Source organism: Eubalaena glacialis, chromosome 8, assembly GCF_028564815.1.
Source record: "Eubalaena glacialis isolate mEubGla1 chromosome 8, mEubGla1.1.hap2.+ XY, whole genome shotgun sequence".
NCBI lineage: Eukaryota > Metazoa > Chordata > Mammalia > Artiodactyla > Balaenidae > Eubalaena > Eubalaena glacialis.
This window is the reverse complement of record NC_083723.1, coordinates 17475150-17492370: the sequence shown is the minus strand read 5'-3', so window position 1 is coordinate 17492370 and position 17221 is coordinate 17475150. Positions and strand designations below refer to the sequence as shown.

At 38.4% G+C, this 17221-nt stretch overlaps 1 protein-coding gene across 1 annotated transcript in view; it reads left to right on the top strand.

The window, feature by feature from the left end:
• Positions 1-17221, top strand: part of PRKAR2B (protein kinase cAMP-dependent type II regulatory subunit beta) — a 108133-nt gene that overhangs the window by 22070 nt on the left and 68842 nt on the right. Inside the window, exon 2 of the mRNA XM_061197601.1 lies at positions 8777-8812. Coding sequence (XP_061053584.1) covers positions 8777-8812 — 36 coding nt within the window. The remainder of the gene's footprint in view (positions 1-8776; positions 8813-17221) is intronic.

Sequence of the window (17221 nt, the reverse complement as noted above, 5' to 3'; positions counted from 1 at the left end):
GAGGTATCACCTCACACTTGTCAGAATGACCATTATCAAAAAATCTAGAAACAATAAATTCTGGAAAGGGTGTGGTGAAAAGGGAATCCTCCTGCACTGTTGGTGGGAATGTAAATTGATACAACCACTATGGAAAACAGTATGGAGGTTCCTTAAAAAACTAAAAGTAGAAGTACTATATGACCCAGCAATCCCGCTACTGGGCATATATCATGAGAAAACCATAATTCAAAAAGAGGCATGTACCACAATGTTCATTGCAGCACTATTTATGATAGCCAGGACATGGAACCAACCTAAATGTCCATCGACAGATGAATGGATAAAGAAGATGTGGCACATATATACAATGGGATATTACTCAGCCATAAAAAGAAATTGAGTTATTTGTAGTGAGGTGCATGGACCTAGAGTCTGTCATACAGAGTGAAGTAAGTCAGAAAGAGAAAAACAAATACCATATGCTAACGCATATATATGGAATCTAAAAAAACAAAAAAATGGTAATGATGAACCTAGTTGCAGGGCAGGAATAAAGAGGTAGACATAGAAAACGGACTTGAGGACATGGGGTGGGAGGGCGAAGCTGGGGCAAAGTGAGAGTAGCATCGACATATATACACTACCGAATGTAAAATAGTTGGCTGGTGGGAAGCAGCAGCATAGCACAGGGAGATCAGCTCGGTGCTTTGTGATGACCTAGAGGGCTGGGATAGGGAGGATGGGAGGGAGGCTCAAAAGGGAGGGGATATGGGGACATGTGTATGCATATGGCTGATTTGCTTTGTTGAGCAACAGAAACCCACACAGTATTGTGAAGCAATTATACTCCAACAAAGATCTATTTAAAAAACCCAAAAAACAAATGTCATTTGGAGTACTAAAGACTTGGGAAGTCCTTTAATAATAAACCTGTTTTATTAAAAATAAAAATAAAAAAAAGACTTAATGGCCAATAAGCCCATGGGATGGTGCTCAGTATTTTTAGTTATTAAGGAAATTAACATTAAAACCACAGTGAGTTGCCACTAAACACAAGAATGGCTAAAATAAGATGACATATGTTAGCAAAGAGATAGAGCAACTGGAACTCTTGTTTATTACCTATGAGAGTATGAAATGGTACAAACCGTTAGGAAATCAGCAGGTTTTTATAAGGTTAAACATTCACTCACCTATGAACCAGCATTCCCACTCTAGGCATCTGCTTAAGAAAAGCAAATGTATATGTTCATAAAACGATTTGTATAAAAATATTTATAGAAGATTTATTCACAATAGCCCAAACTGGAAAAAAAAATCAACAGGAGAATGAATAAACAAATTGTAGTGCATTCACACAATGAAATACTACTCAGCAATAAAAAAGAACTATTGATCCTCTCAACAGTGAGAATAAATCTCACATTTATATGAAATTCACAGACAGGCAAAACTAAGCTATGGTGGTAGAAATCCTAACAGTAGTTTCCTAAGGGATAGTGGGAATTGACCGTAAGGGGGCTTGTGGAACCTTTCCAGGGCGTTGGAAATGTTTTATATGTTGATTGGAGTGTTGGTTATATAGGTGTATGCATTTGTCAGAACTCAGTGAGTTGTGCATTTCATTGTATGTCAGTTTCACCTTGATTAAAAATAAAACTGTTGGAAACATGGATGCTTTTGAAATCCTCTTTTCCACATTTTAATTGAGAAGTGCCATTGCTTTCCGCACTAATTATCTTGTGAAATTTTTCATTATTTTTGCTGGAAACTAGCATCTGGGTTACATTTTTGTAATTATGGACATAAATGGGATTTCTTTTTTGCTGCTTGTACAAAAAGCCAAATGCCAGTCAGTCAGGGTCTACTGTTTTTAAGTCTATTTTACGTTTCAGCTGGTAGTGTATTTTAATTTATGGGTTTCATAAATATAACATGTATATAAATTATCACTTACATTTGTCCAAATAATCTTTAAGTGTCAGGGAATACCCTTATTATATTAATTTTTCATTAGCACTTTTCATTCAGTATTTGTTGAACAAAATACATATTATATCAAGCAGTGTTCTAGGCACTGGGGATACAGTAGTAAAACAGACAAGGAAGGACACTGCCCTCTCAGTAGTGTGTAAAGAAACACAGTAAACATAATGCACTAGATGTCTTCTGATAATGCTTGGAAGAAAAGAAGCAGGATGATGTGATTGAGAGGACCTGGAGAATGTTTAGAGAAAGGCTTCTTTAGGAGGAGACATTTGAGCTGAGCCTAGAACAGCAGGAACGTCTTCATTCTGTGAAGACAAGGGGGAGGATTTGAATATGGTATTTTCTAAAACTGTACTTTTATGATTAGGCCAACCTTAATCACATTCCCCTGATTGTTTTCTCAGTTAGTCTTCATTTCAGAGCCCTTTATTTTTCTTAATTACCCTTTTCTGGGTCTGTTTTATTGTGACTTCAGGGATGTGTGACAGTTCAAACTCTCCGAGCTTTTGGTTTTCCTAGTATTCTTAGTGGTCTAGCCTGGATTGTTCACTCTTACAAACAAAACATTAGTTTCCATAAATCTGCTTAGCACATACTTGATCCCATAAATTTAGAAGAGACAGTTTTAGCATATGCGGAAGCAGAGATTGAATTGATGTAGTTTTTTTTTATTATTATTATTTTTGGCTGCATTGGGTCTTAGTTGCTGCGCGCAGGCCCTCTCTAGTTGCGGTGAGTGGGGCTACTCTTTGTTGCGGTGCATGGGCTTCTCATTGCTGTGGCTTCTCTTGTTGCGGAACACAGGCTCTAGGCGCGCGGGCTCAGTAGTTTTGGTTCGCAGGCTCTAGAGCGCAGGCTCAGTAGTTGTGGCGCACGGGCTTTAGTTGCTCTGCGGCATGTGGGATCTTCCTGGACCAGGGCTAGAACCCGTGTCCCCTGCATTGGCAGGTGGATTCTTAACCACTGCACCACCAGGGAAGTCCCTGAATTGATGTAGTTTTGACAATGACCTTTCCCATCTCCTGCTTTTCTTCTGAGCCCACATTTTAAAATCCTAAAAGTATTTGGGAGCCTTTTTCTCGACATTGGTATTGCATCAGCTCTGTGTGTGGTTTTATAAGCTTAGCTACCTTAGGACTCTGCTAGCTAAAGCTATATTTTTCTTCCTGTTTCTAAGAGGGTATTTTTGGTAGAATCCTCATGAATTAAAAAGTAGAGGGACTTTTTAAGCCCGTGCGCCACAACTACTGAGCCTGCGCTCTAGAGCCTGTGAGCCACAGCTACTGAGCCCACGCGCCACAACTACTGAAGCCCGCGTGCCCTAGAGCCTGTGCTCCCCGACAGGAGAAGCCACCACAATGAGAAGCCCGCGCACCACAACGAAGAGTAGCCCCGGCTCGCCGCAACTAGAGAAAGTCCACGCACAGCAACGAAGACCCAACACAGCCAAAAAAAAAAAAAATTAATAAATTAAAAAAAAAAAGTAGAGAATCAAGTTCCTTTGTAAGCGAAAGTAACTAGGAGTGTATTTTCCCCCTAGGGTAATAGTTATATTTTATGACTTCAGCATTTTAGAATATCAGTTATATTTTGAGGAGTTTGCTCTGTGAATAGAAAGAACAAAACTGTACATCTTTTAGTGGTCTTTAAAGCTGGCATTTTTAAAAAGCTGAATGTCTATTTCATTTCACTCAGCCCTACCTGCAGCCATGCTCTGTGTGTAGGGTAGGTTGATGCCTGATCTCATGCTGTATAATCAAAAAGGGAGAAGAAAATTGGTCCCCCAAATGCCGGCTTCTCAAACAGTTCCCATCATGTCCAGTCAGAAGTACTCTGAGCAGACATGGCTTTCACAAAGACACAGAAAATAAATGGTCCTTTTCAGTGTCAGAAATTAAACCTGTATAAAAACGTTTGAAAATTGTGCCTGTTACATTAATTAGCAAAATATTTCAGGTTTTGTTGTTGTTTATTTGCTTTCGTTGCTGTTGATATTTTAAAAAGTTAATTCTTCCTTGGTTCAAGGGTGAGCCTTATTTCAGTTTTAATTTTTGAAGCCCAGGCATAAGAGAAATTAATTTACTCTGAGCTAAGTATTTATTCTGTCAAATATAATTAGTTAACATGGTTTCAATTGACATAACTTCTAGAATCTTTTATTTAGACAGCAGATTTGGAAAGTGTTCATTGCTAGAAAAGGCGACTCATAGGAGGCTAGGGGTGCTAATTATTGTGCTGACTCCAAGATTGTTGTGTACATCTCACTTCAGGGTATATGAACACTTTTCTGCAAAAGTCCATTTAACCAATGTGGCTCCAATATAGATAGGGTGGCTGTGTGTGTGTGTGTTTAATGACCATAAATCACAACTCAGGGCTCTTACTTCTTTAACCTGGAACTTCTCTCCCAGCATTATGCTCAGAGATGCAAACTATCTGCATGACTATCAACCTGGCTTTCCTTTCTGAAGGCCAAACTCATTGGTTCATGCTTTCAATTGACTGCTTTTGTTTTTATAGAATTTCTTAAGTTTTCTAGTCTTCTACGGAACTTCTCTTTTTACCTAAATTTTTCTGTTAGGGCAGCTGCGTGCATGGCATAAGCCCTTGCAGTCATAGTATGTGAAAATACCCCCGACTTGGTCAAGCTCTTCAGAGGCAGGGACTCTGTCACATTCCCAGTGCCCGGCATCCACATCCAATAGACAGTGGAATAAGTGGGACAAGGAGACTTGCTCTGTTTACTTCACAGAGTTGATTGATTCACGCCACAGCTGTTGACTCAGTGCCTCTTACCTACCAGGCACTGCTTATCTTGGGCTTTAGGCATAAAGAGGTGAGAAGATAAGCAGGTCCTGCTGGCTCCGGGGAGCTCCAGTCACAGGTGTGGGAGGCTGTTTTCACTGCTAGGAACAGAGAGGCTCATTCAGCCACCTCAAGTAGTAGAGCGTTTTTCGTGTAAGGATACTCCAGGATTAAAGAAGACTTGAATCAGTTATACTTCTGGGGGCTGAGGAATCAAGACCCGTCTAGTTTGGGAACTGATGGGATCTCTGGATAGACAAGCGCAAAGACATTCATAGGAACACAGGACTCTCAGTGTTGCGCTGGAATGGCACTTGGGAGAAAGTCAAACCGATATAAACATTTCTGTATTTTTCCTTAGGATTCATTAAGATCTTAGGTTATATCTCCTTAAAATGTTAGGGGCGTTTAGTATATTCTTAAATCATATTTGTTTCTCCAGGCAGATAATACGTTTTCTATATTTTTCCTTCTGTATTCTCCTAGTGTGTGTGTGTGTGTGTGTGTGTGTGTGTGTGTGTATAAATACACTTACAGAATATCTATAGAATAGGAAAACATAAAGGTGGAAACCAAGAGTCTGAGGAAACCTAATTTGACTTAGCACATTTTAAAGCATCATCTATTAACTTTTTTGTGAATTTGTGCTGCTGTTTACTTTGTATATGCAAAAAATGTAATGTTAAAATTGGTAATATTAGCTCATAGTAAACATCAATCTCTTGTATTTGAATAGGAGTTTATAGTTTACGGGCACTTTCAAAGATGTTTATTTATTTTTTCATAAAACCCCTCTTGAATTAAGGAGGGCAGGTCTTACCTTGCATGTTTTTAAAATTGAGGATTTAGGTCAAAGTTACACGATTCATCCAGGGTTTCCCGGAAGGCGATGGGGCCAGCAGTGGAGCCCACGCCTCCTGACCCCAGTCGGCGCCCGGTGGGGCGTCCTTCCTCACCTTCCGCCTGCTCCCCTTCCCTGTACTTGGGTTCCTGAGAGAGAAAACACCAGGCACCCCATGCCCAGATGCACATCGCTTTACTTACAACAGAGCCTCCACCCTGAGTCTCAATCTTCTTCCCCATTTTGGTAACTAAACTAAAAAGTCTAGAAAAATTGTGAAGGTTATTGTTAGCTTGCCAAGAGTCGGTGCAGGAAACACTTGTGTTTCATCCCTGCAAGTGGATATGAAGGGATATGTTTTGAGGGATTGGATTTTTGGTAATTTTGTCAAAACCCAGTGTTTACCTTAACTACTGGGTACCACATGCCTGGTGCCCCCATCTTCTTAACTGCCCAGTCCTGTGCCCCGTTGACTATTGGGAAATGGAAGTCACAGTCATAGAACCTCTCTACGTACAATTTAAAAATTGATATAATTTCTAGCAAAAATATAAAGGAGAAATAGGGCAATTAATTTATAGTAAGTAAAATGTGTTTCAGTAGGTATGCGCTTACAGGTACACAAGAAAACATAATGCAGTTAGATTCTCCCACTTACATGTAGAATCACTAAGAATATGAAAGCTGCAAATGTAGTCTGATCAGGTGTATTGTACTGGTTATTCAGATACCACAAGTGATATAGCAGTGACATGATTTTTTGAAATGATGAACATCTATTAATAAAATTCCAAACAAAACAAAAATACCCCAAAAAACCCCCAAATTCCTTTGATTTATGTTGTATTTGTGTTGTAGAAAATCTGATGTATATTAAAACTGCATATAATAATACTATTTATGTATAAACAGTGTTAGAATTTAGGCTCAGGTGGTTATAAATTGACTTGTTTGCCAACATGAATGTCCAGTGGGATATGTGAAAGTAGTGCAGGACAAAAGTTTTGGGATTCATGACAGTTCTTTGTTGTATAGGATTGTCCTGTACGTTGTCTGTCAAATGCCAAGGATGTCTTCTGAATTATTGTGACAGTTGAAAAAATTGCTCCCACAACTTTAGAATACACCTCCTAGATGGTGATGCCGCTTCGTTGAAAATCTCTGCCTTAAACACTTCAGAAAGACACAGGGAATTCGCCGGCAGTCCAGTGGTTAGGACTCCATGCTTTCACAGCTGAGGGCTGGGTTCAATCCCTGGTCAGGGAACTAAGATCCAACAAACCGTGCAGTGTGGCCAAAAAAAAAAAAAAAAAAAAGGGCACAGAAACCTAAGGGACCCCAAGGGAACAAAGATGTCCGAACATTTCAAACCAGAAGCTCACAGTGCTGTGATTTCATTGTCTAGAGAGACTAGAGGGGGAGGAGAGTGTCTGCTCTGTTTCTTGCCCCAAGGCTGAGATATGCTTTTTACCTTCATCTTGCCTTGGTCTGCCAGCACTATCTATTCTGCATTCCTGTGGTTGAAGTTTCCCCTGTCCTTGTAGCTTGCTGGGGAGGCTTTTTTTAGACTAGGTTCTGAAAGAGTTGTGAAAAAGGGGGTTGAAGGTGTCCAAGAAAACTGATGGAAGATTTTTTGTGCGTGCGATATATAAAATATAACTACACTTTACCTGATGAAAGATTTTTATATAAGTAATTTGTGACTTTGCAGCTATATGGCTGAATTATTTTGGTATATAAATAGTGGAAGTTTTCTCTCTCTTGCTCAGTTTAGAGTATGTAATTTTGCTATAAATTATAGTGTTTTAATAATTGGGTTTGTGAATGATTTCACACAGTTAATCCTTAGTAACAATGGAGATCAATATGGAAGGAAATATTTACCTGTTACATGGTGATTTCAGGCATCAGTATTTTTGCTTTCTGTTCTTGGTGGGGCAGCATTTTGGTGCTAGAAGTGCCTGAGTTCAAATTCTCAAGCTCTGCCACAGGGTGACTATGTGATCTAAAGCAAACTAATCCATATCTCTGAGCCTTACTGTAAAATGTTGTCATCAGTAATGTTGCGGTGCTGCTACTTAATAGAATGGTTGCAAGGATTAGTGTGAAACATCTGACAGAGTTTTCTTCTAGTACTTATTCCGAAGCATCTATATTTTTTGTGCTCTATAACCGTAATGCTGACAAAAATTTTAAGTCTTCTTTTTTTACTTGACCTATTTCCATAGTGTAAACAGTCTTTTTATAATTACTGTTTTAAAAGTATTGAGGTATTAAAAAGTATCACAGTAGACCCATGACATCCTGCTACTAAAATATACTGTGTAATACATGATGTCCTTTCTGTATATAATATGAACTGTAAACTTACCTGCTCCTCTCAAGAAATAAAGTTTTTAAAAACCTAATGTCTTGAGATAACTGTAAGATATCTGTAAGCAAAACCAAGAAGAAACAACAGAGCTAAGTTGAATGCAGGGAGTGGGCCAAGGGTGGGCTTACCAGCTGAGCAATGCACTCCCATACACCAGCCTGAAATTGCAGCCTTCCACGGATAGATTTGCATATCATAGACCTTTGGGTTGCACAAAAATTGTCAAAACCACAAATATACCATCCTTTACCTAATAATGATATCAGTATATGTGAGCATTTTTAGTTTTGTTTCCAAATTTTTTCACTGTAAAAATGATGCTGTTGAATAGATGTGTGTGTGTGCGCACACGGGTGTGTATCTTTTTCCTTCTCTAGTAATATTTCTTTAGGATAAATCTCTTAAAAGTAGAGTTACTCTCTTAAAGGAGACACACCTTTTATGGCACTAGATGTAATTGCCAAATTGTTTACAAAAATATATATAGATTGGCACTGTCCCAGTTAAGTAGTTTCAGCCACACATAACTAGGGAGTTTCATTTAAAGTGTGTTGAGGGGACTAATTTAACAGGTGGAATATTGATTTTAATTTATATTTCTTTGGCTACTAGTGAATTTAAACATTTAATTTTCATATATTAATGGGTTTTCTTCTTACATTATTTATTCATTCATATCTTTCTCCTATTTAATTTATGGGATCACTTAACGATTTAGGTCCTTTTCAGGGTTTTGGATAAATTAAAATTTTATCTAATCATATTATTCCGCTTTTCTCTTTCAGCTCCAGTAATAAACCGATTTACGAGACGTGCCTCAGGTAAGTCTGATGATGGATTTTGCTCACTAATGGTGACATTTTTAAAATGGATTGGATAAGAAGGTATGAAAAGAATAATTGCTATAGAGTAATAACTTATTTGTCAGTCATTTTCCCAGAAAACACAACCATCTGATAAAATCAAGAACTAGAAAATAATTGGAAATACCCACTGAGTGGCTAAACTTAAAATCACACTGTGCACTGAGGCTAATGTATGGAGACTCTTACCCCAGTTTGTTTATTTCTGCTCTTGATAAATTATTATCTACATGGTTATCTGGTTTGCCAGTCACAGTTTAGAAGCAGTAATTTAGAACTTGGGTAAAGGACACTCTAGAAACAGGGAGGGATGGAGAGTTTTTAATAAAGGACAGGAAAACTCATAACACTCCGATATAAGACCTTGTCATCATGGGGTCCTATTCAGAATAGGAGCAAATTGCTTTATATTTGTTCATGCCCCAGGGGCTATTGCTGTCCTAGAGATACCACAGTAACTTTCTGCATATTCACAGTGAGGGCGACCTTAACCATTGACAGGTGCTTAAATTTGGTTCACTATACTGGGCACCACCTACATTACATTGCTGGGGAAGTATAGTACACAGTTGAAAGCATTTCTATCCTAAATGAGTTTGGGCGCTGAAATGGATAAACTATTGTTTGGAAAATTCACTTCTGTGAAATACCTTCTTCTCTAAAGATAGAGGACAAGTGAAGTACTACCATGTTTGGTTTGAGAAAATGACTTTCTTTTATATATAACTAGAGTTTTTTGGTTGAGAAACACAAGAAATAATTTCAAACAGATCATCTTTGACATTTATATAATACAAATGAGTCATTTGTTTCATAAAATTACCTAATTTCCATCTGTGCTATATTATTAAATGTGTTTTAAGATTGAGTTTTATTTTTAATTTGTCAGCAGTTACTGGTGTAATTTACTCTTATTAGGTGGTGACCAGGTCTATAAGGAAAAAGACAGGGATTAGGATAATATGCTGTATTGTCATGGTATCTACTTTATCCTCCTGAGCTTTTTGTAATGTTGAGACATATCTATTTTTAATGTTGAAAACAATGTGTAGATTATAATGCCTTTCATGGAATGAGAGATTATGTTTATGTCAGTAAGGCATCAATCAGACTTTATCCCAGAGTAGAGCTATCAAGAGTGATCGTATTCTGGTGTAATAAATATGTAGTCTTTCATGAGCAGTGGTGGAAACAGAGAGGAACAATAAGACAGAATCAGTAGTGTGATATCTTGTCTCCGTGATGTAAGATTCTTTCTGTAGGAACATAGTTAAGACTCTTAGAATAAATTGTCTCCCTTTCTGCCTCAAACTGACATGAGACATTTATTTCTGGGCAAATTTCATTAATATTTGTTGTTCAGTATACTTAGCATCAGTTGAAGGATCAGGGGCTCTAGTATATAGGTTCGTTTTGAAACACCCTTATTTCACTCCCCACCACCACTGCTAAATCTGTGTCCAGTGTGTCTCAGCAAGATTGGCTGGAAATGTAGACAAGCTAGAATGCCGGCAAAGAAATACACGTTCAAGTCAAATGTTGCATTTTTTCCAAGTGATAGGCAATAGGAAATGCCAGTGAAAACAACAGGGAGCAGTTTGATTTAAAGAAAAATGAAATGATATCAACATTCAGGAGTCATATTGTAAAAGCCTTAAAAGGTGTAAATATTGTTACCCTAATAATATAACATGCTGGAAAGCACTATGAGAATGAATTTTGACATTAATTATTGGAAGGAAAGGAGAACTGACTTATGGAATACCCCTGATGGGTCAGGCACTGTGGTAAGCATTTTATACACATTTTCAGTCTTTCAGGCAAGGGAAATAAAATTATATTTACTGCCTTGGATAAAAAGAACAATGGTCTTTGTCTAAAACTTTTTTGACAAAGAAAACAGAAACTGTCTTAAGACATCTTGGGGAGGAAATTCTACAGTTCTCTTTGTTAATTTAATCTAGTCACGAAAAGTAATTCAATGCAGTAGTAGACTTCAATTTCTTTTGAAGTAGCATTTCCTGAACATAAATAGATATCTACTTAAAATAGGGAAATTCATATCTGATAATTAAAAATATTTCTTAGGGTATCTTTTTTTGATGAAGTTTTAATTCAGAAATACTTTTTCTTTTCAGAAGTAAATTGTAACTTTAAATTTGTAATGTGAAACCTGTAATTTAAGGGAAAAAAAATAAGTCAACCAGAAATGTAGGATACAAGAGTTTACTTCTAATGCAGGGGACACGGGTTCGAGCCCTGGTCTGGGAAGATCCCACATGCCGCGGAGCACCTAGGCCCGTGAGCCACAACTACTGAGCTTGCGCGTCTGGAGCCTGTGCTCCACAACAAGAGAGGCCACGACAGTGAAAGGCCCGCACACCGCGATGAAGAGTGGCCCCCACTTGCCACAACTAGAGAAAGCCCTTGCACAGAAACGAAGACCCAACACAGCCATAAATAAATAAATTTAAAAATAAAAAAAAATAAAAAAGAAAGTTTACTTCTTGATACAAGAGTTTATTTCTTACTCGTCTATTTTTTTTTTTTATTTATTTTATTTATTTATTTTTGGCTGCTTTGGGTTTTCGCTGTTGCGTGCGAGCTTTCTCTAGTTGCTGCGAGCGGGGGCGACTCTTCGCTGCGGTGCGTGGGCTTCTCATTGCGGTGGCTTCTCTTGTTGCGGAGCACGGGCTCTCGGTGCCTGGCCTTCAGTAGTTGTGGCACGCAGGCTCTAGAGCGCAGGCTCAGCAGTTGTGGTGCACGGGCTTAGTTGCTCCGCGGCATGTGGGATCTTCCCGGACCAGGGATCGAACCTGTGTCCCCTGCATTGACAGGTGGATTCTTAACCACTGTGCCACCAGGGAAGCCCCTTACTTGTCTATTTTTTAATAATAATTACAACAATAAGTACTGTATGTATACATTATAACAATAAATATACTATGTGTAGTGCTAGGTATTCAATCACTTTTTTTTTCAATCACTTTTGATTGAATGAAAATTTAAAAATAGTGTGTTATGATATATTCCTAATTTGACTGAGTTTCCTACATCTTTGAGGTTTTGGCTTTTGATATTCGTACCGCACCTATCAAAAGTAAATATTTCAACCTGAATACTTCGAACAAAACATTTCTCCCTTTTATACCTTTTTCTTTTGTTATGGTTCATGAGGATGAGGGCAATGTTTATATTAAGGATGTGTTTAACAAATACATAATTTCAGATCATTTTTATAAATAACACTTTTTCTGCTGAACTCTCCTCATGAGTTTTCAGTGCCTGCCCACAAACCTGTTGGTTTTTATTTCTATAAGTAAAAGGAATCAGTTTCACTCAGTATTTTCAAACAAAATTAATTCCTAGAATTTTAAGAGTTTGTAGCAGTTTCAGGGTTTCATAAGTTAGTTTTCCACTTGGTTCAGGAATGAAAGGCATATAGTGGAGTGTGATTAATGGATAAAAACAGGTGGGCATTTGGAAGAGTAGGGTCTTGCCTTATAGGGTAAATAGGATAAGTTCTACAAGACTTATGATGATGAAACTGTCAGATTTTTTTTTTTAAACATCTTTATTGGAGTATAATTGCTTTACAATGGTGTGTTAGTTTCTGCTTTATAACAAAGTGAATTAGCTATACATATACATATATCCCCATATCTCTTCCCTCTTGTGTCTCTCTCCCTCCCACCCTCCCTACCCCACCCCTCTAGGTGGTCACAAAGCACCAAGCTGATCTCCCTGTGCTATGCGGATGCTTCCCACTAGCTATCGGTTTTACATTTGGTAGTGTATATATATACATGCCACTCTCTCACTTTGTCCCAGTTTACCCTTCCCCCTCCCCATGTCCTCAAGTCCATTCTCTAGTAGGTCTGCGTCTTTATTCCTGTCCTGCCCCTAGATTCTTCATGACCTTTTTTTTTTTTAGATTCCATATATATGTGTTAGCATACGGTATTTGTTTTTCTCTTTCTGACTTACTTCACTCTGTATGACAGACTCTAGGTCCATCCACCTCACTACAGATAACTCAATTTCGTTTCCTTTTATGGCTGAGTAATATTCCATTGTGTATATGTGCCACATCTTCTTTATCCGTTCATCTGTCGATGGACACTTAGGTTGCTTCCGTGTCCTGGCTATTGTAAATAGAGCTGCAATGAACATTGTGGTACATGACCCTTTTTGAATTATGGTTTTCTCAGGGTATATGCCCAGTAGTGGGATTGCTGGGTCGTATGGTAGTTCTATTTTTAGTTGTTTAAGGAACCTCCATACTGTTCTCCATAGTGGCTGTATCAATTTACATTCCCACCAACAGTGCAAGAGGGTTCCCTTTTCTCCACACCCCCTCCAGCATTTATTGTTTGTAGATTTTCTGATGATGGCCATTCTGACCGTGTGAGATGATATCTCATTGTAGTTTTGATTTGCATTTCTCTAATGATTAGTGATGTTGAGCATCCTTTCATGTGTTTGTTGACAATCTGTATATCTTCTTTGGAGAAATGTCTATTTAGGTCTTCTGCCCATTTTTGGATTGGGTTGTTTGTTTTTTTGATATTGAGCTGCATGAGCTGCTTGTAAATTTTGGAGGTTAATCCTTTGTCAGTTGCTTCATTTTGTCAGATGTTTTTGAAATCCAGGTAAATGTATCTCTGGTATCTTCCTGACAGCACCCCATAACCTTTGTTTGCTTGTTTGTTTACTTATATTTTTATTGAGATATAATTGACATGTAACATTGTGTGTGTTTAGGGTATACAGCATGTTGATTTGATACATTTATATATTGCAGTATGATCATCCATAACCTTACAGTACCCCATAATCCTATTGTTAAACAAAAGAAAAAGAAATACTGCTTTTGTTCTTTTTTAATCCATTTATACTCTGAATAATCACTTCTTATGTCTTTTTAAATACACGGAAGTCATATACATAATCTATTTTAGAGTTTTGATAGAATTAACACTGACAGTTTTGCATTTAATTTCTCTTAGAGCTTATTATGGACTTTCTGTTTTGGAAGATTATTCTTTTTAGTGGAAAAACGGGAAACATACCATTTATTGTTGTAATTATTATTAAAAATTATTGGTAGTAGTAGAGGTAGTAGCTGAATAAATCTTTGAAGAGTAAAACTTAAACCAGACAACAATCCTGTTGCTTTGTTGTTCATCTAGTATGTTATATGGGAAAGACCCTAGGATGTAGAGTTATACAGACCTGAGTTCAAACCACCCATTTACTGTGTAAATTTGCTTGTAAGTTATTTACCTCATTGAGTGTTACTTCCTTATTTTCATTTTCTTTCATTTTGGGGTCACAGCAGCTGTATTCACCTTTGTTATGATGGTTAAGTTAGATGGTTTTAATAAAGCAGAGTGTCTAGGCTCTCAAAAATGTTAGTGGTCAGCTCTCTTGAATATAGTTTAAGACAAAACAAAACAATAAAATGCTCAACTCTGTGTCTTAGTCTGTCATAAAAAGGCCTTAAAGAGTCATAACACTATTTGATGTTCATCCTTTAATATGGGCCTCTCTTTTTATTGTTTGTACATTAAAGTTTTTTTAAAAAAAGAGTATAATGATTTTTCTCTGTGGTTTTGGCTCTGAATTGAAAAACAAATTGAAATGATCCATTAATCTTGAGCCAGTGCCTTCTTAGGAGGTCAGACCTCTCTCTGAATTTTTTTTAATCTCAGGATTTTATTTTGAAAAAATCAAGCTTATAGAAAAGTTTGAGGAATAGTTCATTGAACACCTTTATCTAGATTTCCCAGCTGTTATTATTTTGCCACATTTGTATGCTCTTTTCTTTCCTTCCTTGCACATGCACTGGCACACACTTTTAGTTTTTTAACTGAACCTTTTAGGAATCCTACATACCTCATGCATGTCTCCTAAGAACAAGGACGTTTTCTGAATAATATAATGTGCAGGGAATTTAACTTTGATACAATGCTGTTATCTAATCTATAGTCTAGGGTCCAGTTCCTCAGTTGTCTTGCTGTGTCCTCTCTCCCTCTCTCTCTGTCTCTTTTTGTTCAGGCTCATCCAAAGATTTTATATTGCATTTAATTGTCATGACTCCGCTGTCATTGTCTTTCACAAAATGGCTCCCTGAAATTTTGAAATCTGCTTTTTTAGAGCTCTGACGGTTATCCCCAACAGTGGGGCAGTTCCCAGTTATCACCTGTTATGAGTTCTTACATTGTATGGGCATGTCCACTGTCTGGTCACGATGCCCCATTGATTGCCATGTATTGCTTTCACGGACTGCTGTTGAGCATTACTTGCTCTAATATGTCATTATTTCTTATAATAGAAGTGAAAATGGAGCTCCAAATTATGAATTGGCTAATTTTCTTTTCACATGTAGATAATTAGCCACTCTTCAATTTTTAGCCATAACATGAGCATTGAATTCTATAGTATATTTTTAACAGATCTAAAATCTTCTAATTTTCCCTAAACTAGCATTTGGAATAATTCAGAGGTGAAATTAACTCTTTGAATCTCACACACCCACTGTGTAAAATGGCACATTAAAAACTCAGTAAAATCACCCCAAACAGAAAATGATTAAGTCCCCAAGAAAAGTAGTGAAATAGCAGAAGTTCAGATCTTGTCTTGAATCTGATTCAGGGAACATATGCTTCCTTGATTCAGGGCGCATATGCTTCCTTCTGTTTTGTTTTGGAAAGATTTTGTAGCCTTGGTGTTCGTTGTTTTTATTTTAAAGTTATTTGACAAGAGCTTTTAACCCCCAAATTATTTTTTCCCAGAGGTCATTCTCATATTTTCAAACCAATTTGCTAGTATGAATATATTTACGTTTATATTTTGTTATTAGAAGCTCATTTCAAGCTTGGTAATCACCAACACTAGATAATGCATTCCAGGAGAATACTACTTTAATTCATTTACTAATCCGTTCAGCAGACGTTTACTGATTCTTTACTTTGTGCCAGATACAGTGCTAGGGATGCAAGAAGAGTAAGACAGGGCCCTTAGGAAGTTCAGAGTCTAGCAGCGAAGCTGGCTGTGACTCAGAGTGTGCTAAATACCACAGTATCCACAAAGTGAAAAGGAGAAAATGTATAGTTCTTCCCGGGCATGGGGCTCACAGAAAGTGTGCCATTTGAGCTGGTCTTATGACATAGGTTTCAGCAGGAAGATAAGTGGAGTATTTGTGTTTTATCACTAGTAGGGCTGTTTTTATTATAAGTCCTTTTTCATAGTATGCTGCTCTGCACTTGACCTCTGCCATCAGTCACCTGTGGCCTGGAGTAAGCAGATGCCCAAGGCCATGGACAGCAGCAGCTGAAGGCCAGGAGTTATTTTTGCCTTTAACTTAACCATTGCTTCAAAATGTTAGCATCTCTCTTATCAGGGGAGGCAGTATAGGCTCTGGATTCAGAGACCTAGGTTGGAGTATTTGCTCTGCTACTAACATATCCACTTACTAAAAGTGTGTGTGTGTGTGTGTGCGCGCGTGTGTGTGTGTGTGTGTGTGTGTGTGTGTGTTGGTTACTTGCCTTTGTTTCTCCAGGTAGAACATGGAGATAATACCTATCTCACAGAATGATTGTAGTGATTAAACAAGATAATCCATGAAAAACACTTCACACAGTGTTCTCCCCAGTTTAGTTTCACACTCTCAGCCTGTTGTCCACGTGGGTCTCCTAGACGGGCAGGGGGCTCCAGGAGCCTGGACTGGATTTGAGGGGGGTCAGAAGTAGCTCATGGACTGCAAAACTTGACACAGAGAGTCCTTTAGAAAGACGACACCCTGGGTGGGGCTGAGATCAAGAGTCAGACAGTTCCACTGAGGCAGCTGGGTAAAACCAGAGGTGCCCGTGCTGGGCAGGGAGGTGGACCTGGAGAGGGCCTCTGAGAGGCCAAAGCACAGGTCCCGGGGCTCTTTGGGGGGGGGGGGAGTGGTTCCAAATCACCTCCGTCCCTGTTCTCTTTCTGTTCCCAGGCTCCTGTTAAAACAGACCCTCCCCTGGGATTCATCACGAGTCAGAGCAGGTGAACAGAGCACGTGCTGCTCCCTTCGCACCCTCAGCCTCTTCCCTCCTCCTTCCTCTCTGGCAGTACTAGCTGACTGGTGCTTCTGGCATGCAGTGCGAAACAGAGCCCAGTGGGCTCCACGGCAAGTGTTCAGTCTCTGGTTCTTTTTTGTTAGGCTCAGGAATGCTGATAAACTATCTCAAGGCCAGTGGGAGATTATCTCTTGAGCTTTATTGCATTTTCTCCAAAGTTCTCTTAGGGACCCCCGGGGAAGGGAAAGAGAGAGGCAGTAGTAAAACCTTGATGTACAGATCAGGGCTGGGCAGGGCGTCTCCTGCT